Source organism: Mustela erminea, chromosome 10 (assembly GCF_009829155.1).
Source record: "Mustela erminea isolate mMusErm1 chromosome 10, mMusErm1.Pri, whole genome shotgun sequence".
Taxonomy (NCBI): Eukaryota; Metazoa; Chordata; class Mammalia; order Carnivora; family Mustelidae; genus Mustela; species Mustela erminea.
The window spans coordinates 109648506-109671006 of NC_045623.1; the positions used below are offsets into that span (position 1 = coordinate 109648506).

General features: G+C 65.1%; 3 protein-coding genes across 13 annotated transcripts; 1 reads left to right on the forward strand and 2 right to left on the reverse strand.

Annotated features, from left to right (window-relative positions):
• The first annotated feature begins 706 nt into the window (after positions 1-706).
• On the forward strand, positions 707-6933 carry PERM1 (PPARGC1 and ESRR induced regulator, muscle 1). 4 transcript variants are annotated; one of them, XM_032360712.1, is made up of 5 exons: positions 707-1934; positions 2275-2729; positions 2844-4988; positions 5499-5624; positions 5882-6933. In XM_032360712.1, exons 3-5 carry the CDS (start codon positions 2987-2989, stop codon positions 5971-5973), a joined length of 2220 nt encoding a protein of 739 aa, XP_032216603.1. In that variant the 5' UTR covers positions 707-1934; positions 2275-2729; positions 2844-2986; the 3' UTR covers positions 5974-6933. The 4 variants fall into 4 exon arrangements, with proteins under 4 accessions (XP_032216603.1, XP_032216606.1, XP_032216604.1 ...); XM_032360715.1 differs by having other exon boundaries at positions 2275-2660; XM_032360713.1 differs by having other exon boundaries at positions 2275-2496.
• On the reverse strand, positions 6906-15366 carry PLEKHN1 (pleckstrin homology domain containing N1). Of its 5 annotated transcripts, XM_032360706.1 has the most exons (16): positions 14701-15305; positions 14503-14602; positions 11737-11883; positions 11564-11644; positions 11371-11443; positions 10921-11048; positions 10708-10839; positions 10376-10456; positions 9521-9596; positions 9258-9397; positions 8973-9122; positions 8639-8779; positions 8335-8475; positions 7966-8178; positions 7662-7710; positions 6906-7577 (listed from the first exon to the last, which is right to left on the reverse strand). In XM_032360706.1, the coding sequence occupies exons 1-16, from the start codon at positions 15207-15209 to the stop codon at positions 7462-7464; spliced, it is 2277 nt and encodes a 758-aa protein (XP_032216597.1). In that variant the 5' UTR covers positions 15210-15305; the 3' UTR covers positions 6906-7461. The 5 variants fall into 5 exon arrangements, with proteins under 5 accessions (XP_032216597.1, XP_032216598.1, XP_032216599.1 ...); XM_032360707.1 differs by having other exon boundaries at positions 11371-11644; positions 14701-15366; XM_032360708.1 differs by lacking the exon at positions 14701-15305 and having other exon boundaries at positions 11371-11644; positions 11737-12842; positions 14503-14592.
• Positions 15367-15408: 42 nt separating this feature from the next.
• KLHL17 (kelch like family member 17) lies at positions 15409-22221 on the reverse strand. 4 transcript variants are annotated; one of them, XM_032360717.1, is made up of 12 exons: positions 22022-22221; positions 20907-21166; positions 20698-20819; positions 20318-20539; positions 19723-19839; positions 19310-19523; positions 18846-18990; positions 18594-18761; positions 18080-18168; positions 17899-17972; positions 17567-17694; positions 15409-16631 (listed from the first exon to the last, which is right to left on the reverse strand). In XM_032360717.1, the coding sequence occupies exons 1-12, from the start codon at positions 22135-22137 to the stop codon at positions 16403-16405; spliced, it is 1884 nt and encodes a 627-aa protein (XP_032216608.1). In that variant the 5' UTR covers positions 22138-22221; the 3' UTR covers positions 15409-16402. The 4 variants fall into 4 exon arrangements, 3 of the variants coding, with proteins under 3 accessions (XP_032216608.1, XP_032216607.1, XP_032216609.1); XM_032360716.1 differs by having other exon boundaries at positions 17513-17694; XR_004289729.1 differs by lacking the exon at positions 17567-17694 and adding an exon at positions 17695-17817 and having other exon boundaries at positions 16545-16631.
• Between the last annotated feature and the right edge of the window lie 280 nt (positions 22222-22501).

Genomic DNA, 22501 nt, shown 5'->3' on the forward strand with positions numbered 1-22501 from the left:
CAGCTGGGGTCAGAGACGCAGAAGGGCAGCGCTTGGTGTGGGGAGTACAGGACACTCACAGGAGAACAAAATAAGAAGAAAACAAGCTTTTCCTTTTCCAGACACAGGAGGGAACTTAGGACGCAATTCCACTTGTTAAGTTCACTGCGGGCCAGGCCGGCTCGCGCAAGGCGGCCACGAGGCAGACACCAGCAGGCAGGGCCTTCCCGGCTGCGGGCAGCGGCCGCCACACACCGCACTCCCCGTCTGGGCCCTTCCTGTGTGTGTGACGCGCGGACCCGTTTACCAGGACTCCGAGCACCCCAGCCTCCCTCACCTGTGAGGCTGCCCACTGCGCCATCACCCCCACAGCCTCGGCCCTTGCTGTCTCCCACCCACTGGGGCACCCAAAGACCGCTTGGTCCACGGCCTCTTCTCAGAGGGTCTCCGGCCCCTCCAGGGCACCCCTTCTCTCCACAGTACTTCTTCTTCTTCTTCTTCTTCTTCTTTTTTTTTTTTTAAAGATTTTATTTATTTATTCGACAGAGATCACAAGTAGGCAGAGAGGCAGGCAGAGAGAGAGGAGGAAGCAGGGTCCCTGCTGAGCAGAGAGCCCGATGCGGGGCTCGATCCCAGGACCCTGGCATCACGACCCGAGCCGAAGGCAGAGGCTTAACCCACCGAGTCCCCCCGGCGCCCCGCCACAGTACTTCCTTCTTGCTGGATGTTGCGGTCAGAAGCGACTGGACTGACCCAGCTGTTCAGATGTTTGCTGTCTAGCCCCCTCTTCATGTCCCCTCGCCTGGAGGCCACACGTGTGGGTGTCACAGAGAATGCGTGGGGAGGGGGATGCGGGTTGGCCTGGGGAACGGCCAAGAGGAGCAGCTTTGGGACCCAACTCTGCCACTTGCCCGCTGTGTGGTCGTGCGCAAGTCACTCACCCTCTCTGTGCCCCACCAAGCTCAGCTGTGAAAAAAGAGTCGTCCTTGTGCTCCCTCCGGGGACAGACAGGTTTTAGGAAAAGTGCTCACGAGGGCCTGGAACAGGAGGGGTCATTCTGGAGACCTGTCTCTGAGGCCCTGTCCCGCCTGCTGGCCTACTCTTGGTGACTGGCTCAGCTGGGAGCTGGGGGGCTCCAGGCCCCCTTTCTTGGAGGGTCGGACTCCACCTCCCTCTTGGGACCATCTATAGGAGCCAAGGTCAGGAGGGTTGCTGGGGGGAGTAACCCACTTTCCACCCTGAACCCTCCCAACACTCTGTGGAGGCCCCAGGCCCGCACTCCTTGGGGCTCCTGCCACCAAGAGCCCTCAGTGATCCCACTTGCCCCTTCAGCCCACTGGCAGGCGCAGCAGGGCTGTGGGGGAGGGGCCGTGAGCCTCTGGAGGCCAGAGGAGAAAGGTGCAGGCCTTGCTCCCTACCCCCCAGTCAGCAGCAGCCCCCCGCCACAGGACCTCTAGGAACATTCTGGAGTGCTGAGGCCCCACTTACCACTCTGCAATGCTCTCTAATCCACACAGGGGGCAGGGCAAAGCCCTGAGGCCCAGAAGGGCCTCGGCTGGTGGGGGCATGGGAGATGGAGCTGCTGGCACGGGGGCTGAGATTTTACAGCGGGCGGGGCCGCTTGAAGAGGAAAGGTCATCCCGGGCCAAGAGATGAAGTGCAGAGTGGCCTTCAGCTTGGGCAAAGGAGGCCCGTGCAGGACCGATTGCTGGGCAGCATTCTCTGGCCAGCGTCTGACCCGACCAGAAAGGCGTCCCTCATAGAGCTGGAGGCTCCTCAAATGCCATCTATTTGTGTCTTGGACCCTGACGGCGGGCAGGAGACATGTGACCACAGGGATGGAGTATTTTTGGCAGTGGGGGTGGGGCCCGCGTGGTGAGCCCAGCACCGTTCTGCTCTGGGATAGGCAGCTCGGATGCCCAGCTCCGCTGCCCAGGCTGGCCACGGGGTCCCAGGTATGACACTATTAGTCCCTCATTCCCACGCTAAGAAGTCCCAAAGTCAGAGAAAGGGACTTCCCCAGGGCCAGTGAGGAGGGCAGACTTCAGGGGTCAGGAAGGCACAGTGCTCTGGTCGCAAGGTGACTGCATGTCAGCACTGGCCTGGCCAGAGTGACCTCCCTGGGGGTGGTGATAGGCGGCCAAAGGCCAGAGAGCGCTGTTGGCTGAGACGAGGCGGAAGGAGGAAGCACTGACAGCCGGGCAGGCCTGGGTGAGGGGCGGAGACCTAGAGGACGGCCCATGGGGGCCACTGGGGGTTAGGAGCCTCATTTCTGTTCTGTGACCTCCTGCCTAGGCAGGGGGCAGAGCCAGGCACTCCCTGATGACCCCTGAGTGGGCTCTAGCCAGCACTAGTGTGACCTTGATGATCTCCGTGGAAGCCCAGAAGCCTGTCCCAGCCAAGGCTGGTGGAAGGTCATTGCCAAAGGCTGGTCACCTGCTGGGCACTGCGGCCCCTCCTCCATGGCCAGCTGCCACCTGAGGCGCGCTGGGACAGACCCGGGCTTATCCTCGCCAGGTGAGCTGACCCCAGTGAGTGATCCTTGAAATGGGCTCTGCTGTGTCCAGTCGGCCTTGGTACCTGCAGGTCTGCAGGGGGCTGGAGAGGGTAGAGCTGACCCAGTGGAGCAGAAAACGCTCCCAGATGTGAAGAAAGCCACTTCTGGGGACAAAAATTCAAATGTGAGGATGCTGTTAGTGTGCTTGGCTAATCAGAGCCACGTTTGATTCTAGGAACCGGCGCACCACAAGGTTATCATTTGGGTCGGCTGGGAAATCGGGAGTTACAGGTTTTCTAACTTGGAGGAGGGGCCGGTTCTGACAGCTGCTCGGCTCCCTCAGGCTTCCCCTTTGGTTTTCTTTCAGGAAGCAGATGGGGTGCTGGCCCCCGAGCCAAGGAGGCAGGGGGCGCCGCAGCGAGCGTCCGGCGGCCGGTGCCCGGGACCTGGGCCCACGAGGACCCCGCCCGGCCTCCAGCTCTGCCACCCCGGTGCCTCTGCTGACCTGAAATGGAAAACTTCCAGTACAGCATCCAGCTGAGTGACCAGGACTGGGCTGAGTTTTCGGCCACGACGGAAGAGTGTGGTCTCCTGCAGGCCGGCCTGGCCTCAGGGGATGAGCTCTTGTCCAGTGACATTGACCAAGGGGACAGCAGTGGCAGCAGCCCTCCGGGGCCTCCACCCGTTCTCGAGGGGCGGCCGGCTTCTGGGGGGAGGGGCTGGCCCGGCTTCAAGGAGGAGGAAGAGGCGGCTCCCCGGCCGCTGGTCAGCAGGTCTTGGCGTGAACCTGTCTTGGCCCCGGGGCCCGATCAGCAGACGCCCAGCACGTCCGCACGGTCAGAAGCTCTGCTGTCCCTCGGATCTGATGCCACCCCCCAAGGCCAGAGCTTGTCGCTTCGAGGGCCGGTGTCTTCCCGAGGCGAGATGCAGAGGCTTCTGCAGGGGCCTGCCCCCCAGGGCCCTGCCCCTAGTCCCCCTGGTGGGCCTCCCCAGAACTCTGAGCCTCCTGGCTGCACCCCAGCTCCCCAGAGGCCCCCTGGCAGTCCCGGAGCCCCGGCACGCAGCCCTAGCCGAAAGAAGAGGCGCGCCGCCGGGGCCAAGGGGGGCGGGTGCCTGAGCACCCCTGGCTCGGCTGCCCCCCAGCAGGGTTCCCCGCTGCCTGCTGAGGTCAGACCCAAGGAGCGCCTTGGCCTGGCTGCGTCCGGGGGGCAGGGTCTCCCGGCTGGGGCAGCAGAGCAGACCGCTGGAACTGGGCAGGGAGAAAGCTGTCTGGAGTCTGCAGGAGCCCCTGCACAGGTGACCCTGCAAGGAACAGATCCGGATCTGCCGACACCTGTCCCTGCAACTGAGGAAGGTACAGAGCTCCTGAGAATGGCCCCGGGATCTGAGCTACACACCACGTCCACACCTGCCCGGGCCGCTCGTCCAGATATTTCAATGGCTGAGTCAGATGTGCCTCTGTCTACACCTGCCTCCAAGCTTCAGCCCGATATGCCTCTGTCTACACTTGCCTCCAAGTCTAGACTGGACATGGACCTGCCTGTGCTGGACCCAGTGGTCAAGCAGGAGGTGGATTCGTCCACACCTGCTCTGCTGCCTCACCTTGTGTCCAAGGCCCAGCCTGACGTGGGTGTGTCGGCAGCTGTCCCCACTTCCCGGGCCGGGCCTGATGTGGTGAAGGTGGAGGTGGGCCTAGCGGCCACGCCACAATTGAGCCCTCTTGGGTCTCCAGGAGGACACCGGGAGAAACCCAGAGAGGAGCCCTCAGCAGGTGCCCCTGGACATCACTCAGGGGAGCCCCCACCAGGCCGGGTCCAAGCCCCCAGGAAGAAGAAAGTGCGGTTTTCCATGGCTGTGCCCAGCCCTCAGGGGCCAGGCTCAGGAGAGACCTCCGGACCCCTGTCGCCAGCCGCAGCCCGGCCCTCATCCCCCAGGACAGCCACGGCGGGCCGAGGGGGGCCTGCAGGCTGGGACGCCATGGCAGTTGGGCCCCGGTCTCCGCAGCCTCGGATCCTCAAACACCTGCCTCCCCCTTCCCCCTCCGCTTCGGTGGGGCCCAGGCCCGGGAGCAGCTTTGCAGTGACCCTCCCAGAGGCCTACGAGTTCTTCTTCTGTGACACCATCGAGGAGGAGGATGAAGGTGCTGAGGAGACGGCAGAAGGCGGCCAGGCCCTGTGTGAAGCGCGGTGGCCGGACGTGTGTGAATTCTTCTTCCGGGACCGCGGAGCCCAGAGGCCCGGGCACGGGGGGAGCCGCCCTGCGGCCCAGCCCCCCCGAGCTGAGGCTGTACGGGCCGCTCTACCTGGAGACCCTGTGCCCATCTCCATCCCTGAGGCCTACGAACACTTCCTTGGGGAGGACTCCCCGGGAGGCACGCCCGAGCTGGCCGCCCTGCTCCAGGTGCAGGCCACGGAGCCCCCCAGCTTGGCGCCCTGGGGCGTGGGGCCTGGCACCCCACCAGAGCCCAGCCCAACCACAGCAGAGCAGCTCAGTCTGGCAGTCAGGCAAGCAGGTGCGTGTCGCGTGGGCCCCATGGGCTGTCCAGGCCTGGGAACATACCGTCCAGGGAGTCCAGCCAGGAGGGCCCTGGGGGAGGGGCGGGCTACGACCCCGAGTCATGAGCCGGCGGGGGGCGCTCGGGGATGATCTGGGGAGGGTGGACCAGCTCCTGGCCGTCGCAGGACGTCGTCCGGGTGGGCAGACGAGGCCAGACCCCGCAGCTGCGCAGGGATCTGTGTCTGCAAGGACCGTCCCTGTATCTGGGCCCCACGACGGCAGTGCCCTGCCCCCAGCCTCTAGCACGGCGGATGCTGGGATGGCGAGGGCCTTGCCGCCCGGTCAGACTGTCGGTAGACGTCATGCCACAGTCCCCTCGGAAGATACGTCACAAACCAGGAAGTGGCTCCCCAGAGGCAACCCGCTCAGGCCAGCTTGACTCAGCTATGCCCCACGCCGCTCTGTGTCTTGGGACGGAGGTGTCTGAGGGGGCAGCCAGAACACAGAGTGTACTTCTCTCTCCCAGGGGGGCTCCGAGGTCCTCTCCCCTCTTTGACCCTCAGCCAGAACGACATGTGCTTGGTGTTTGTGGCCTTTGCCACCTGGGCTGTGAGAACGTCAGACCTGCACACCCCAGATGCCTGGAAAACAGGTTTGGGGGCCCTGGGGGAGGAGCGGGCCGGGGCCGGGGAGGACCAGGGCCGCCCAGTCTCCCTTGCTGGGCCGGCAGGGGTGACGGGTGCGTGGCGAAGCCTAGGTTCCTCCCGTGACCTTGCTCCTCTCACGGCTGACGCACCCCTCGCCCCGCCGGCCTCCTCTTGCCCTGTGGGGACCAGGCCATGCGGGTAGCCGGCGGTGACCCGGCCGGAGCGGAGCCGGCACTCAGGAGGCTCTGCGTTTCCCTCACAGTCTTGCTGGCCAACATCGGCACCGTCTCTGCCGTCCGCTACTTCCGCCAGCAAGTGAGGAAGGGACGCCGCAGCCCCAGCCCCAGCTCTTAGAACCCAGGCTTGGTCCAGGAAGACACAGGACAGAGAAGCGGCCGCGGGCACTGAGGACGAGGTGCTACCCTCAGGTCTTGCCCTTTGACCCCTGTGTTCTCCGGCATCTAGGAAGGAGTCAGTGTCCTGCTCCGGGGACTCCCGCAACGCGCTAACCACCGGCTAAGGCCGAGGCGATGCTTCACACCCGGGAGGAGGGAGATTCCGGAAGGCTGGGTGGGCGGGTGCTGAGCAAGGAGCTGATGAGTAGGGTGACCAGATTAGCTCATAAAAACATAGGGTGCCAGGGAAACTTGAATTTCAGACACGCAGTATTTGATGCTTTGCACTGTGATGTGTGGTTTATCTGAAATCCAATTGAACTGGGTGTCCTGTATTTTACTGGGTTATCTAGTCAGCAGGGAGAGGCAGGGAGAGGCACTGGGAACTTGAAGGTGTTGGAGCAGCAGCAAAGCCCCAGCTGGAAATCTGGGAAGGGGGCAAGAGTGAGGAGACTGATGGCCTTCGGGTTGGAGGGGGGTGTCCCAGGGACAAGTGGGTGAGGAAGGGAAAGCCTCTGAGGCCTCTGTGGCCCCTAAGCCCCAGGCTGCCTTGGCTCCTGCCTGAGCAGAAGACAGCGAGCAGGTCCCCGCAGGGGCGGGTCAGACGGTGGCTCCTGCAGGGTGGGGGTCTGTAGGGCAGAAGCTGGAGCCCCTCCTCTGGGGAACCTTGGATGAGGTACAGAGGCACAATAGGGTGGCGTCGGATAAAGGATCAGATATTTGGGATTGTCCTAAGGCTTTGAGGCGTCAGAGATGGGACAGGAAGGTGGGTGGAGGCTGGTGGTGGCAGAGCCGTGGAGCCCACAGGGCTGGGTGCCAGGTGGGCCTGTGCACAGGGTCCCCAGGATGGGGGCTCCTGACTGCTGAGCGGAAAACGCATGGACACACAGCACAAATAAAACCTTCTCTTTCTTTCTTATTTAGTCTCTTGTCCGTTTCTCCTGACCTGCCCCAGCCCACTGACACCCGCCCAGAATGCCCTCTACCTCTGCTCGTTGTGTCTCGGACTTTGCTGACCTCCTACCGTCACGCCCTCTGACCTCACGTGCTCTGACCCGCACTAACCTGACGTTCTCAGCCCTCTCCCCCCACTGGCAGGTAAAGCCTGCGCCAAGTGGCCTCTCTCATTGCTTCCCTGGAGGAAGGGCTGCTGCCGGGTCCCCTGTGAGGCCTGCTCTGATCTGGGGTCCAGCCACGTCGCCAGGCCATCTTCAGGATGCGGCCCCCCTCCCGGCCGGCCCCCCTCCCGGCCCCTCCAGAGCCCGGGGAAGGTTGGGAGCTCTCTTCAGCCTGCTGGGATGAGACACGGACTCAGCACTGGGTGGGGTTCGGGGCCTGGATGCCGGTCAGCCTGTGGCCCTACAAAGAATGGCCCAGGCTGTGCTGCAGTCCCTACGGCAGAGCCCACGCTGGCAGGTGGTCCTGAGAACCAGCCACCCAGAAGCCATCAGATCCACTGGACGAGCCCCCCACCAGGCTCAGGTCCTCCTCGGGGCCACCGCTTGTGGGAGGGAGAGGAAGCGTTGTCCCCGAAGTTGCCGTAGCTCTTGGGGGGGTGGCCACCTGGTGGGGAGGACAGAGACGCCAGTGCCTTTAGGAAGCCACACCCAGCGCTCCCCTCAGAGAGAGACAAGGGCCCTCACTCACCTGAGGGAGGTGGCAGGGGGTCCGGCGAGACTTCCTGCACAGGGGCAGCCTGCGGATCGCAACCACAAGTCTGAGAGCTGGGCCCTGGGGGAGGGGGCTTGGAGAGCAGCCCACCACCCTGCCAGACCCGAGCCCCACCTCTTCTGTCAGGTCGCTTTCTGCCTCCACCCCCTACCCCTGCCGCTTCCTGTCTTTGGTCTCAGCTTGCCCTATCTTCCTGCTCCCCCAGGGCCCCAGAGCCCCCCCACTGTTTCCACCCCTCCACAGGACCCCTTACCCGGCAGGGGTGAGTGCTGCTACTCACATGCTGTGGGGAGTCTGGAGGGAGTGGCCCCTGGCCCTTGACGGAGCCGCCTCGGTGCCGCTGAGAGGCTCTGGGCTGCAGGGCTCCCCTCTTGGAGAGCAAGTGGGGACCGGAGAGTCCAGAGCTGGGGCCCGAGACAGGCACAGACACAGGGACCGAGGGGAACGGGCTCGAGGACTCAGGTCCAAGTGAGCTCTGCGCTGCGCTGAGGAACTGCCAGGGAAGGGGTGGGGACCTGAGGCCCTGGACCAGGACCTCCGTGGAGCTGAGGGATCCCGGCGCCCCGAGCCCCTTGGCCACCCATCATGGCCTGAGCAGACCTCAGGCTGTGGATACATCGAGCCTTTCTGTCATCCACAGGGAACTGACCTCATCCAGGCCCTGGACGTCCGTGATCTTGTGGTAGGAGGTAGCAGGTGGTGTGTAGGGGTCGGCATAGAGTGGGGAGTGTGGGGTCTTCAGAGAGTGGTCTGGGGCCTCAGGGTTGTCCTCGAGGCTCTGCCTGCTCAGCTGCAGGCAGGAAGACACAGGTTTCTCCGGAGCTAGAGGTGGCCTGAGCCCTCCCTTCTCTGTGCAAGGCCTCTAGGTGGCTCCAGGACCATCTGGGCCTAAGAGACGGAGGCCAGGGAGGCGGAGGGCGGGAGGAGGAACTGGGTCAGTGTGCCGGGCCCACCTTGGTCAGGTCCAAGTACAGCGAGGTGGCCAGGCTGGGCTCCTCGGTCCGGGCCTCACTCCTGGGTGACCGACTGCTGCTGCTCCGTCTCAGCTCGGCCCTCTGCCTGCGGGTGCTGGTGCGGCCAGGGTCGGCCTGGTCCTGCAGGGACCAAAGACCTTCCAGAAGGTTCCCAAGGGCCCTCACCCACTCAGTCCTCTGAGGCTGCACAAAGTTCCCTCCAGGTCCTGCCTGGGGTAGAGTGCCATGGGGACACACGTTCTCCCACACAAACTGTCCGCACGGCCTCCTGTGCTTGTCCTCTGCTTACCCCTCCTCACCTCCTGATACTCACAGGCACAGGCTGGGCAGGGCAGCCTGTGGTGGGCGGCACTGACGACTCAGGGAGAGAGTGGCTGGTGTGGGTGGAGGGGGGCGCGGGGCACCCCGAGTCCCAGCTGGTTCGTCCGTCCGAGGAGAGGGAGCCTCGGCCGCCACCCATGACCTGGCCAGCGGCGGCAGGGAGCAGGGAGGTGAGACGGAGAGCAGGACCCCCTCCCTAACCAGCCACGCCCTAGACCTACGCTTTAGCCCAGAACGTGAGGCGTGGGGGCAGCATCTCCTCCTGTGGACCCCTCACCTGTGTGGACCCCCACAGCCCCGGGAGGCCAGCCGGCGGGGCGCCTCCAGCCCGGGGCGAGACGGTCTGTAGACAGAGCAGCCAGTGGCTGTAGTCCTCATAGCTGGCACACAGCACACGAATGGTGTTGATGAGCGGGCCTGACACACAGACTCCGTGAGGGGTGCCGGCCTGCAGGGAGCCAGGCCCCTGCAAGGCCCCGGCGGGGAGCTGGGGCGCCCAGCAGGCTCCTGCCCTCCCTCCTGGGCCAAGCCTCCGCCCACCTTCGATCAGGAAAGAGCGGATCTGCTTCTCCTTCTCCTCCAGGTTGACATGGATGGTACTGAGGGGCAGCTCCCCCTGCGGGGCAGTGACGGAAGGTGGGGCCGGAGCCTGGGGGGTGAACTCTGGGCCTCTGCCTGGGCCCCTACTTCTGTCTCACCCTGCAGAGCTGGCCTGGGCCCTCAGACGCTTAGGCAGAGGGCAGGACAGGGCTGAGCCGCATCCCTGAGGGAGGTCTGCACTCCCTGACTGGCGTGAGGGATCTCTGTGCGCCTGGACTCCGGGTGGGGCTTCACTGGCCCGCGGCAGGCACAGACAGATGCCTCTGGGGACTGGTTTCCTGGGTCACCTACTAAGACTGGGGGTACGTTGGGGGGGATCGTGGGGAAGACCCCTGCATTTTCCTCAGTGACCGAGGGCCGTGATCACCCCCAGAGCGGAAGCTAACTGTGGTGCACGTGACAGACACACCCCAGCCCCAGAGGACAGTCCCACACACGCATGCACACACGCGCCCCCAGACCCCAGGAAAGTGGCCACTCAGAGGTACAGGCCCCCTCAGGCATGCTGGGGCCCAGCACAAGAGTGTCTCCCTGGAGTGGTTCTGCCCCATGCCGCCGGCCCCAGGCTGCTGGTGGCCAACGCTCCAGGGTGATAAGGGGTGCTCGGGCAGGGACGCCTCCGTGGCCACACCACCGCTGAGACCAGACTGACCAGGGCAGCAGGCCGGGTGGGTGGGGCCAGCACACTCTGTCCCAACAGGCCCCGAAATACAGGTTCCTCCTGAGCTGCTGCCCTCTCCCACCCCCACACACAGGGTGTCTCCAGGGGCGCGTCCCCAGCCGGGAGGGACCCACCTTAAAGCAAAGCCCCTCTGCCTCTTCGGAGAAGATAGCCAGGGATGACGGGTACAGGACCAGGAGCCGGTCCTGTTGCTCCTGTGAGGAGGTCGGAGGGCGGGGTGGGGGCGAGACCTGTGTGCGCGAGGCCCTGGCCCCACTGGCCTCCTGAGCCCTTCCCTCATCTCCACCCCCACCCTCCCTCCTCACCCCTCCCCATCTGTGCCTCCCCACCTCCTCTCAGCCACCGTGTCCTCCGTGTCCTCAGCCACGTGTCCCCGTGATCTCAGCCCACTCCCACCCCTCGGCCCCCGCCTCCTCCCACCCCTGCGCACCCCCCCACCACATACCTGCGAGGGCAGATGCTGCAGCTTGACCCTCGAGGCGCAGACGGCGCTGCCCGCCGTCCGATGTCCAGATGCTGCCCGGAGCCGGATCAGCCTGCGCTGCAGAGTCCAGGGCAGCTCACCCTCGGGGGGGCCCTGGTGAAGGGGGGTCAGGGGCAGCAGAAGGCGTGGGCGCAGAGGGGAGAGGAAAGCGTCCTGGGGGTCCCCAGCACTGACCTGCAGGGGCGCCGAGTGGCAGAGCTGTGGCCCTCGCACAAGGGCTATCTGCTTTTCCAGGTGGTACAGCCAGTGGCCCAGCTCGGCCTGGCTGGGGCAGAGCACATGAAGAGGAGCAGGCAGCGGGCCTGGGGGTAGAGGTGGGGAGTGGGCTGGGCCAGCAGCTCATAGGAAAGGCCTGATTCAAGGGTTCCCTGGGCACCACAGGGCCTGGGACAGGGGGAGCCTGTGGCACCATCCTGGACCACTGGCCTCCAGCAGGCTCTGGATGTCCCCTGCCCACTGTCCTGCAGCCCAGCTTGGCAAACACCCACTGGAGGAAAAGCCAGGACCCCCCCATGCACTCAGGGTCCCTCCAGGTTCGGAAGCTCAGCCAGAGCTCGAGATTGCTGAGCAGCCCCAGCTAGAGGCCCCTCCTGGGGGCCAGGTCCACTCATGCCCCCCACACACCTGTGATCTGGAAGGCATGCTCTCTGGACCCCTCAAGCGGGCAGACGCTCAGTTCCATCAGTGGCAACAGCCCCTGCCAGAGCACATGGAGGGAGGGAGGGCTCGGGGACCCCGGTGGACATGGGTACCCACCTCCCAAGAGGCTGCTCTCTCCCTCGACCCCTGGCCTTCCCCTTTGCCTACTTCCCCTCACCTGGAAGGTGAGTCCTTTGGAACCATGGGCCTGGAAGTAGAGGTAGGAGTGGAACAGTTCCAGATAGCAGTCGCTGATGTCCTGGGGAGAGCAGGGCTGCTGGTCTCAGGGGCTGGGAGACAGGCCCCAGGCTGGTACCCGAGCACCCCCCACTCGGCCCGGCCTGGCCCCACCTGGCTGTGTTGGAATCGTAGCTGGACCTTGGCGTAGTGCACAACCTTGCCTAGATCCCTCACAGGCACCCTCCGCCGCCCCTTCTTGAACACACTCAGGAACGGCTGCTCTAGGTTTTCGGGCTGGCTCTCCAGGCCCCGGAGGTCCTGTGGGGAGCAGAGCTCACGGGAGGGGGCCTGACCTGCGGCCAGCTGCCCCACCCATGCCCACGCCCGCGGGTACATGATGCCAAGGTGAGCAACACACACACACCACCACTCACAGGTACGGAAGCCCGACGCACGCTCACGGCCTCTTAGTATGGAACTAGGGGCAACAAACACGCGTGACATCACGTGGTCTGGTGGAGAGACCGTGAGGTCTGTGCTCTGTGGACATTCGACCCTGATTTCTGATATTTCCTAACCTGTGCACCTTCGTCTTGATTATTCGGCCTCCCCAGACTGGTCGTGTCTGAGGGAGCCGATGCGCAAACCGCCTCTGGGCCTCCAGGGTCGGCTCTCCGAGTGTTTACTACCTGGCTCGGGCGAGGGTTCTGCGCAAACACTCTCACCACGGCCACTGCAAGCAGCAGCATCAGTTAACAGGCAGCTGGGAAGAGATGCGTCCCACCAGCCCTTGCGCGTGTGTGCTGACGGCGGCCGCGCACTGCAGCGGGACGGGGACTTCAGCCACCGAGAAGGCCGAGGTCCCGGCGCTGGCGCACGGGTCCTCTTTGATCTGCCTCCTCCGTTTGTCTTCTTCTCCCACATCAGGCACAGGCTGACGCGAACACTCGCGAACCCCCCACCCATTAGGGCTTGGCTCAGATGTCCCTTCCCCATGAGGTCCCGTCTGGTAACCCCGCACTGTAGCCTTCCCCGACCCCGCTGCACACCTTTCTTCCTTTACTGTTCTCAACACCAGCCGCATCTGGGCTTACCAAGTCTTCCACCTGTCTTATCTTCTGGTTCTGTCATACGGATGGGAACACCAAGAGAAGAGGGTCTTTGTCTGTTTTGCCCACTGCTGTATCCCTAGAAGTAGGCCAGGCCCGAGATGTGCTGGGGGTTCCCTGCTTGTCTGCTGAGGGGAGGAGTGTCGGGGCACAAACACTTGGCCAGTCCTGCCACACAGAGAACCCTAACTGGGGGCTCCGTCATCCGATTGGAAGTCAGATAGAGATGGGCACTGACCTGACATCCTGGCTAGAAGGGCTGAAGTCTAGGGGCTCAGGGGTGAGTTGGGGAGGGGCCATGCTCTATTTGGGAGCTGGCAGAGGCTGCCTTGAGGGCTTTGAGCCCTGGCCAAGCTAAGCTGCCCCTTGGGCAAGCCCAGGAATGTGAGGCCTCCTTCCCTCTGGGTGGGGCCTCCTGTATCCACACCCAGTGTGGGGAACAACGCAGGGATGGGACCCATGAAAAATAGGCCACGAATAGGAAGGACCACGCAGCCGTCCCTGTGGCCCAGGCTCAGCCTTAGGGGCTAGGGAGGAGTCAGCTCAGAGCCTTGGGGGGTGCAGAACCCCCTACGGGGGAGGGCCTACGAGGTGGCTCCTCCCCCAGCCCCAGCTCCCAGGTTCAACAGGCCTGCTCCCCTCTCCTGCTATTATGGTTGCAAGAGAGGACCACCAGGGCCACCACATCTCACGGGATTCCACCAGGCACACATGATGCGTCCTGGGCTTGGACCGAGTCGAGGTGCGTGATGGAGTCACACAGAGGAGCTCTACCGCGGCCCGGCCGGACCCTGGACAGAATTGCCTGTCCACCTCCCGGAGGCAGCATGGTTTCTCAAGCCCGCACTTGCCTGCATGGGGCCCTGGGACCTCAGAGGGCAGGAAAGGGGACAAGCCTGGGCTTCCCAGCTTGATGGGGACAAGCTGGAAAGGTAGGCTCTGGAAGCACGCACCAGTTACTGGGCCTCAAAAGAACACTGTGAGGAGAAGAGTGCAGGGCTGGAGCTCTGACCCAGAGTGACAAACGTTCCTCCTTCTCTGGCCTGGGGTTAGATTTTGGGGTATCATTTCCCTTGCATTCTGGGGCTTTTGCACATAGCAGAGCCTCCTACCATACCCGAAGCTATCCAGGTTACGGTAAAGGGCTGGGTGCCTCTCCCCTCTCAGCTAACCCTTAGCTCCCCAGGAGCTGCGCAGGGTGAGGGGGGCAGTATTCAGCTCAGAGGTGGCCTAGCATGCAGGAGCCGTGTCCTTGCTGTGTGGCCTTGGTAGGGGGTAGCACGGTGCGCTGCTAGGAATGAGGCAGGGGTGGGTGCCGAGACACCCCGGGAGAGACTGAAGCCTGAAGCAGGTGAGAGGCTGGCTCAGCAGACACCTGGAGCCCCTCACTCTCGCGGAGTGATGGCAGCCGCCCCGACACAACCCCACGCCCACGCAGCGAAGACATGCCGGTCTACCTGGAATGTGCCTGGACGCACTGTCCGGCCCCCAAGTTGGCGGGGGGCAGTGGGTGGACACCCCAGGTAAGGCTCTGGGTGGAGAGCCTGGTCACGGCGCCCCCTCCGGTGGAGCAGAGACTTGGGGAGGGCCCGCCCCCGGCCCGCCCCACTGACTCAGTGTCTCGGTTTCGCTCTCTGCTCAGGCTTTCCGCCAGGGGAGCTCCCCAGGGCGGGGCGGTGTCTCCTTCCTCACTTGGTTCTGGACTGACTCCCCCCAGGCTGACAGGGAAGACCCGGGGGCCCCGGAACGCTAGGACAGGTACACGCAGTCCCACAGAGACCACCACCGCCGCACCCTGTGAGCTGGGACGCGCCACCCGCCTGCTCACCGGCCCAGGGATGTAGTAGAAGATCTTGTCAGCGGTGGTGTCCAGGTCAGGACCCGCCTCGGTGCCGAGCAGGCCGGCCAGCTTCCTTGCACCATCCTCTCTGGGGACAAGGGAAGGGGGGCTCACAGCCTGGCCCCCGGGGCAGCCTGAGGGACCCCCTGTGATCTGGGGACCAAGGCTGTGCTCCACACCCCTCACCTATTTCCCTTCAGCGAGGGCTTTCTGGAGAAGGAGGCCCGGAGCCTCCTAGGGGCCTGAGGGACGCAGTGGTTGTTGCCCATGGGCGGCGGTGGCGGCGGGACCGAGTGGAGCAGGTCGACCGGGTCCCTCCGGACTGAGCCTCCTGTCCCGCCTCCCAGGCGGAGCTCTGGGAAGTCTTGCCCCTTGCCTAAGGGCCGGATGAGGGTGGAGCCTTTCTGGGAGGGACCCAGCCCTGACCTAGGCCCAAGGCTTTTAGTACTCTGACCTGGGTCCTCAACGCGGCAGGCCAGGCTGGAGTTGGGGGGCTGGTGGGGAGGAGTCTTCTCCCCTGGCCCAGCCGGGAGCGCCCGTCTCGGCCTCCAGTCTGTATGGGAGGAGCTTCGGAAGCCTGGTTTGTGAATACTTGGTCTGCCCACACTCAGGCCGGGTTGCCTGCGGTTGGGGCTCTGTGAGCCCAGGGCTCCCTCTCCCCAATACCACCCCTCCTCATGGAGAGCACACATCATATTCCACCTAAAGGCCACATTCTGAGTCACTCTGACTGTAAGGGGGCGTGTGATTGTTCTCAGCTGCTGAAATAGGAGTTTGTGACTTTGGGCAAGGGGAAGCCATGACCCTCCCCCAACCCCTCCCACTCCAGCCCAAACCTCACCCCAGGCCCAAGTCCAAGAAGGAGACCACAAACCTCCTGGGTGCACCCAGGGCCATCACGGTGCGGTAAGGTAGGGTTAGTACCGTGCATGCCTCTCTCCCCAGAGCCTGGGATGAGATGGGACCATGAGGGCCTCTCAGGGCCAGGCTGACTGGGAACCACACTCCTAGTTGGGTGCCCACGCACGATATCACATCCCTGACCCACCTGGGCGTGAAGATGTTGCCTTGAAGGACTCAGATACCAAAGCAGAGCCTCAGCCCAGCTGCACACCTGTCCCCAGGCCCTCCTGGTCACCCCAGATAAGACCCCAAAGGGTGGAGATGTACACTCAGCCTGAAGGCCACAGAGCCCGAGAAACATGTTTATTGTTCAAGTTGGCTCATATTGCTGTGTGGGGTCTGGGGCACACTGTGCTCAGCTCAGTGCAGGATCCAGAAGACACACCATGCCCACGAGAAGGAAGCTTGCATCATGCCCTTCTTGGGAGTGTGCCTGGCTGGGCAAGGTAGGAGAGGCGCGCAAAGCCCAGGCTGGAAGGGTCTGCACCTGCTCAGAAACCGCCCCCCACCCCTGCAACCCTGGCCTGCTGCTCTGCACCTGCCCCCGCAGTCCCTCCAGGTCTAGAGTCTGAGCTCACCTCTGACCCATCCGCAATCCAAGTGTCCACCCCCACTGCTTGTTGGTGCCCCCAGGGGGGCAGGACACCTGGGAAGGCAGCTTGGTCCCAGAGACACAGGACACGTCAAGGGGAAACGTGTGAACTAGCAGGTGCTGCGCGGTTCACCGACCGATAAATAATAAATAGATAAATAAACTAGAAGTAAGTAAACGGCGCACACGCACGCACACGCACACGCACACACACTGAGCAGTGAACACAGAAGTGGCCGGCCTCGACGCAGAGACAAGGACAGACAGGGCAGGACCTTCCTGGTGGGGGCCGAGCACCCCGCCCCCGACACGGGAGGTGCTGGGGCCGCCCTGTGGAGCTTAAGGCATGTGGGAGGCCGCGGGGCCGGGCCTCTGGGCAGTCCGCGCCGCGGGTCAGAGGCTGGTGGACGACACGGACAGCGTGGGCGAGGAGGGCGGCGGGAAGTTGAGCAGCTCGAGCACTGCCACGCCCACGCTGCTGCGCCGCGTGAACATGCAGGACGCGGCCACCCACTTGTTGGTCCTCGGGTTGTACTTCTCGATGGAGTTGAGGCTGGAGCTGCCATCGTTGCCCCCCACGGCATAGAGCCAGCCGTCCATGGCCACCAGGTCGTGCGTACTCCTGGGGGTGCGGTGGGGGCGGGGAGGTGAGCCGCGGGCCGAGAACTGCTCTCAGAGCCTCCCGGGAGCCAGGGGAGGAGCCCCCGGGGGCGGGGCGGGGCGCTGGGTGGGACCGGGAGCTGGGCGGGGCCCTGGCGCTGGGCGGGACCGGGAGCTGGGCGGGGCCCTGGCGCTGGGCGGGACTGGGAGCTGGGCGGAGCCCTGGCGCTGGGTGGGACCGGAGCTGGGCGGGGCCCTGGCGCTGGGCGGGACTGGGAGCTGGGCGGAGCCCCGGCGCTGGGTGGAACCGGAGCTGGGCGGGGCCCTGGCGCTGGGCGGGACCGGGAGCTGGGCGGGGCCCTGGCGCTGGGCGGGACTGGGAGCTGGGCGGAGCCCTGGCGCTGGGCGGGACTGGGAGCTGGGCGGAGCCCTGGCGCTGGGTGGGACCGGAGCTGGGCGGGGCCCTGGCGCTGGGCGGGACCGGGAGCTGGGCGGGGCCCTGGCGCTGGGCGGGACTGGGAGCTGGGCGGAGCCCTGGCGCTGGGCGGGACCGGGAGCTGGGCGGGGCCCTGGCGCTGGGCGGGACTGGGAGCTGGGCGGAGCCCTGGCGCTGGGTGGGACCGGAGCTGGGCGGGGCCCTGGCGCTGGGCGGGACTGGGAGCTGGGCGGAGCCCTGGCGCTGGGGGGACTGGGAGCTGGGCGGGGCCCTGGCGCTGGGTGGAACCGGAGCTGGGCGGGGCCCTGGCGCTGGGCGGGACCGGGAGCTGGGCAGGACGGTACATGGATAGGAGGCGTGGACACATCACACTGGCAAGAGGCTTCAAGGCAGACCTGGGAATCTGGAGGGGGGGGGCAGTGGTGACAGGGGGACACTCCGGGCCTGTGCGGGAGGGGCCAGCGCACCTTCGGATGTTCATGGGGGCCACGCTCTCCCAGGCACCGGCCTTAGGGCTGTACCTCTCCACAGAGTTGAGGCAGCTGGTGCCGTCGTTGCCGCCGGCCACGTAGAGGGCCCCCTCCAGCACTGCCACCCCTGCTGAGCTTCGTCGGCTCAACATGGAGGCCACGGGGGTCCATGCATTTACCTGCGGTTGAGGGGACCAGCCGGGGGCAGACCCGTCACCGGCCTCCCTCCTCCTCCACAGTCCAAGAACCCTCCTCTAGGACAGGGTGTCTGTGCGACGGGGTGGACCTAGAGGGCTGGTCATCTGGGTGATGTGGGTGTTCGGAGTGAGGACCTCAAGTCGCTCTTGGAAAGGGAGATTCATGGGCTGGGGGGTGTTTCCTACCTGGGGCTCATACTTCTCCACAGTTGCCAGGTGTGACGAACTGTCGTAACCACCCACAGCGTACAGGTTCCCATCTGCAGAGAGTCAACGTGCCCGTGGTGTGCCTGCTATGTGTGGGGTCCCCAGGGTGGGGCAGGTGGGGGTGGGGTGGACACTACACAGAGCAGGCCCTGTCACCCACCAAGCATGGCCACACGCACGTATCGCCTCCGGGTGCTCATGGCAGCGATGGACGTCCATGTTCCCGTCAGAGGGTCATAGCGTTCAGCACTGTGGACACCAAGCCTGCCGCTGACCTTGAGCAGTGGCAGAAAGGCTGCCCTGGTCCCAGGACCTGCCCTTTCCCACGGAATGATTAAAATCCCATCCTGGGCAGTCACAGAGACTGATCCCAGAATCCCACCGGAGCAAGTAGCAGGCCCTCTGGGTGGGGACAGGGGCCCCTAGCTGGCCACCTGCATGATCCTGGGCACGTGTCCATGGTGCCCAGCCCCTAGGCTGGGGGGAAGAACTTGAGAGGAAAAGAAGGGGCAGCTGGGCTGGTGCAGATGGAGAGACCCAGGGTGCTCTGGTGACTTGAGTCAGGGTGGATCCCTCTTTGCTCCCCTCAGGCATGATCTCTGCAGTCCTGATGCAGCCACACCTGCAGCCGAACCAACCCCAAGAGGCCACCCGGCCCTGACCCCGGCCACTACCTGTTGAGGCAGGAGGCCCCATCGTAGCCACCAGCTGCATACAGGAGCCCGTGCAGGGCAGCCACACCCAGGCAGCTGCGCCTCGTGCCCATGGACACCTCAGGCTGCCAGGTGTTGGTCACAGGGTCGTACGACTCTACGGTGGCCAGGTCTGAAGTCCCATCGTAACTAGGGGAGGGGTCCGCTGCCGGTCAGGACTGGCCCAGTGGGCATATGCTAAGCCCCTGACCCAAAACCAGCGTCCACACTTACCCACCCACAGCATATAGCCGGTTCCCAACTGCTGCCACGCCCACCCGGGCCCGGCGCGTGGACATGGAGGCCACCACGTGCCAGCGGTCAGTGCGCGTGTCATATGCTTCACAGTCTCCGTGGATGGCGAACAGGCTCCCACCACCTAGGAAGGGGGAAGTGACGGGGCAGGACAAGGGACCCAGGGAGGTAACGGCTGGGCGTCTCTAGCGCAGCTCAAGGTCAAGAGTCCGGGGGCTCCAAGGGTGGGTGGGGATGAGGATCGGTGAGTGGGTCATACCGCACGGGGTCCTCCACAGGCGAACAGAGGAGCAGGTGTGGGGTGGGTACAGGATGTGACCAGCGCGGTATGAGGTAGGCTTGTGCCGGGCTCAGGGACAGAAGCACAGGTCAGGGATGGGAGAGGAGAGGGAGAGCGTGTGGGGGAGGGTCCTGGACCCGAGGGGACCGGGCAGGGCACATACCCACGGCGAAGAGCACGGGGCCGGCGCCCTCACAGCGCCGGGGCCGCGTACGGCTGGTGCCCAGAACGCCCCTTTGCTCAGGCAGCAGGTGGAATTTGAGGGCCTCGATAAGCAGGTCCTTGCAGTCAGGATGGTGCCTCACCAGGCTCTCAGCATCCACGTGGCCCAGCAGGAAGTCCCGGCTCAGCAGGGGCAGGCGCACACACTTCATGAGCTGGGACGCAGGGGTGCCACGGTCAGGCGGCAGGCCTCAGGGAAGAGCTCCCCCTCAGATGTGCTGGCTCTTCTTGAAAACGTCTCTGCATCACTCCTGTGAGGGGGTCTCTGTACACAGCAGACCCCAGGGGCACCCAGGTCCTCAGCCGCTATGTGTCCCCTTCTAAGCACAGTGGGCCCCTAGGTGCTGGCCTCACCCTTGGCACATGCTGTCTCCGAGCGTCCACGTCATGTTTGACCCAGCTCAGGACGGCACGGTAGACGTCCTCCTCTGAAGGCACGTTCAGGCTGTCGCTAGAGACCAGTTCCAGCACCTAGGGGTGGGGACCCTCAGACCTGAGATCTAGGGAGGGCTTTGGGGGCCCATGGAGCCCTGAAGGTACCCGGGAGGGAGAGTCCAATGGGGAGGCCAGTGTTCCTACAAGAAGGGACCAAGCAGGGTCAGGAACCACAGACTCGGTTCCCATGGGCCCAGGCCCGGAACAATGCTAGGGATGCAGACCCAGGGCCCACAGGCTGTAGGCAGGGATGTGGTCAGAGGAGGATGAGATCTGAAGTCAAAAATTGCAGGTTTGGGTGGGTCAGAAGAAGGAGGTGTGGTGGGGGTCGGGTGGGGAGAGGGCGGGGGATGGGTAGTGAGGCTGGAATGCGGGTCAGAGGCTGGAAATAAGGGTTGGGGGGCAAAGGGCCAGGTCCGAAGGGCTAAGATGAAGGAAGCCAGGAGTCCTGGGGCTGGGGCCAGGGTCTAGGGACTGGGTCAGGGTCGAGGCGGTGCCCCCGCTGGCACGTTACCTGCTTTAGTGGCAACAGCATGAACTCCTCGGTCTTGGCCACATCCACAAAGTGCTGCAGCACGTACCTGTGTGCGGCCTTGAGCAGGTCGCTGCATGAGTGCGTGTCAGCAAAGCCCCGGATGCCCAGACAGTTGGAGGGGTCGAGCTGACTCAGCAGGAACTTGCAGCAGGCGTCACGGACGCCATTCAGCTGCAGGAGGCTGGCAGCTGGGAGCAGAGTCTGTGGGGGGACACGAGAGAGAGAGAGAGCAGGGGAGCAGGGACAAGAAAACGGGCCACGAGGGACTGAGGGAGAGGCACGGGGAAACACCAGGAGCTGAGGCACAGGGGCCCAGCGGAGCTGTGCGAGGGACTGAGGGAGGGACCAGGCAGCCTCACCTGCACGTTGCCTTCGCCCACCACAATCTCAGCCGTGTACGCAAACTGCACCAGCTGGTCCAAGGCCTGAGGGTCAATGTCATGCAATGTCACGTGCGTCTGGCGGCTCTCACTCATCTCATCTGTGGGGACAGTGGGTCAGGCCGGTCCCTGCCCGGCGAGATCTGCAGAGCCCCCCGAGTGCCCAGACTGCATGTGGGGGTACTTGCTTGTGAACATGGCGTGGAAGTAGGGACTGCAGGAGGCAAGCACCACCTTGTGTGCTCGGATCTCCTTGGCCGCCACGTGCAGGACGATGTCACACAGGAGGCCACGCTGCCGCATGCGGCTCATGGCCACGAAGGCATCGTGGTAGTGCCGCTTGGAGTTGTGGGACACGGTGTGGCCCTCACGGCTCAGCAGCTGCACTGCACCCTCCATTGGAGCCGTGGGTCGGGCCTGGCGAGGACGCGCGCGCTCTGCCTCCGGGCTGCAGACGGGCAGGGCCAGGTCAGACGCCCGCTGCGGGGAGCTGCTCACCCACCCCTGAAACTGCAGCAGGGCCAGGGCACCGAGGCGGCAGCCCCCTCCCTGACAGCCCCTACCTGGCTTCCATCAGGAACCACCCCCCTTCTCCTTCACATACAGGGAGCCTCCCTAGAAGTGCAGCAAAGCTGCCCCACACCTGCTCCTCCGCTGAGGTCCAGTCGCACCCGATGCCAGCGCTGGCCCTAGCAGCTTCCTCTGCCAGGACACCTTCTGGCACCATACTCCCCTCTGCCCAGGTGTCCCCACAGAATAGCCCGTCTCTGCCCCTAACTTGTAAGGACCAAGTTCCCTTTGCCCTCTTTGGGACCAGGCGCTCCTCTGTCACTGGCCGCCCTTCCCCTTCCCCATCAGAGTCCAGTGTCCTCAGCACGGGCTGGGCACACAGGATGTGCACCAAGCGCGACTGGCTAAGGCTTCAGAACAGCTCTGAAGACGGCCCCTATGCCACCAGCAGGCCGAGCCTCACCCGACCCTGCCCAGCGGCTCCACCCGCCCCCCCCGCCCCCTATCCTGCAGACAAGTCGCCCAAGTCTGAGCGGCGCAGCCGGAATTCAAGGGCGGCGGGAGAGGACAGCGCCTCCGGGAAGCAGCCACTTCTGCGCGCCCGGTCCCACGTCGCTGCGTGCGCGACAAACGGGGGGAGTTGCACCTCCAGGGGCGGGCCGAGCCTGCGGGGCGCCGAGGCCGCCTCCTCCGGGCAGCCAGCCAGGGTGGGCGCACGCCCCTCCTCGTCGCCCTCCCGGGCCCACTCAGCCCCTGGTCTGGCGCACGGTCCCCAGGCCCTCGGCCCACTTACGCCGGCGGCTGCGGCTGCGGCGGCGGCGGCTGCGGCGGCGCCTCCGGCCCAGGCCCCGGGCTGCCGTGCTCCGGGCTTTGCGTCCTGCCAGCCGGGCGCTCGCTGCGCGGCTGCATGGGCTCGGCTGCCGGACCCGCCGCGACCCGCGGAGAACGCGCAGACGGACGGACTTAGGACTGCCGGAGGGCTGCTAGGCGGCGGCGGCCGGCTCCGCGTCCCTCGCTCCCGCCGCCCGCCCTCCCGCAGCCGCTGTTTCTCGGCGCCGCCCGCCCCGCCTCCCGCGCTGCCCGCGTCTTCGCGGACGGAACGCAGCGCGGCAATCCTCCCAGTCCGCGTCCGGGCGCCCCGCCCGCTCTCTCCTCCGGGAAGCCCCCGCGGCCCCGCCCGCCGCCTACGTCGGAGAAGCCACCCCGACCGTCCATCCCCGCCAGTTCCTTTAAGAAGCCCCGTCCCCGTAAGCACCCTGGACGGCCCTGCTGC

Bases quoted from the DNA above. Each gene is read 5' to 3' on its own strand.
- PLEKHN1 (XM_032360707.1), bottom strand. From the start codon at position 15,209: ATGATGTGTGCTCTCCATGAGGAGGGGTGGTATTGGGGAGAGGGAGCC. The intron at 11,884-14,502 runs GTGAGCAGGCGG...TGCTCCCCACAG, and splicing joins TCTACTACATCCCTGGGCCG to GACCTCCGGGGCCTGGAGAG. The intron at 9,597-10,375 runs GTGGGTCCCTCC...ACTGCCCCGCAG, and splicing joins CAGAGGGGCTTTGCTTTAAG to GGGGAGCTGCCCCTCAGTAC.
- PERM1 (XM_032360712.1), top strand. From the start codon at position 2,987: ATGGAAAACTTCCAGTACAGCATCCAGCTGAGTGACCAGGACTGGGCT. The intron at 4,989-5,498 runs GTGCGTGTCGCG...TCTCTCTCCCAG, and splicing joins TCTGGCAGTCAGGCAAGCAG to GGGGGCTCCGAGGTCCTCTC. The intron at 5,625-5,881 runs GTTTGGGGGCCC...TTTCCCTCACAG, and splicing joins CCCAGATGCCTGGAAAACAG to TCTTGCTGGCCAACATCGGC.
- KLHL17 (XM_032360716.1), bottom strand. From the start codon at position 22,137: ATGCAGCCGCGCAGCGAGCGCCCGGCTGGCAGGACGCAAAGCCCGGAG. The intron at 21,167-22,021 runs GTAAGTGGGCCG...GCCCGTCTGCAG, and splicing joins CCGCAGCCGCAGCCGCCGGC to CCCGGAGGCAGAGCGCGCGC. The intron at 17,973-18,079 runs GTGGGTGACAGG...GACTCTCTGCAG, and splicing joins CGTGCGTGTGGCCATGCTTG to ATGGGAACCTGTACGCTGTG.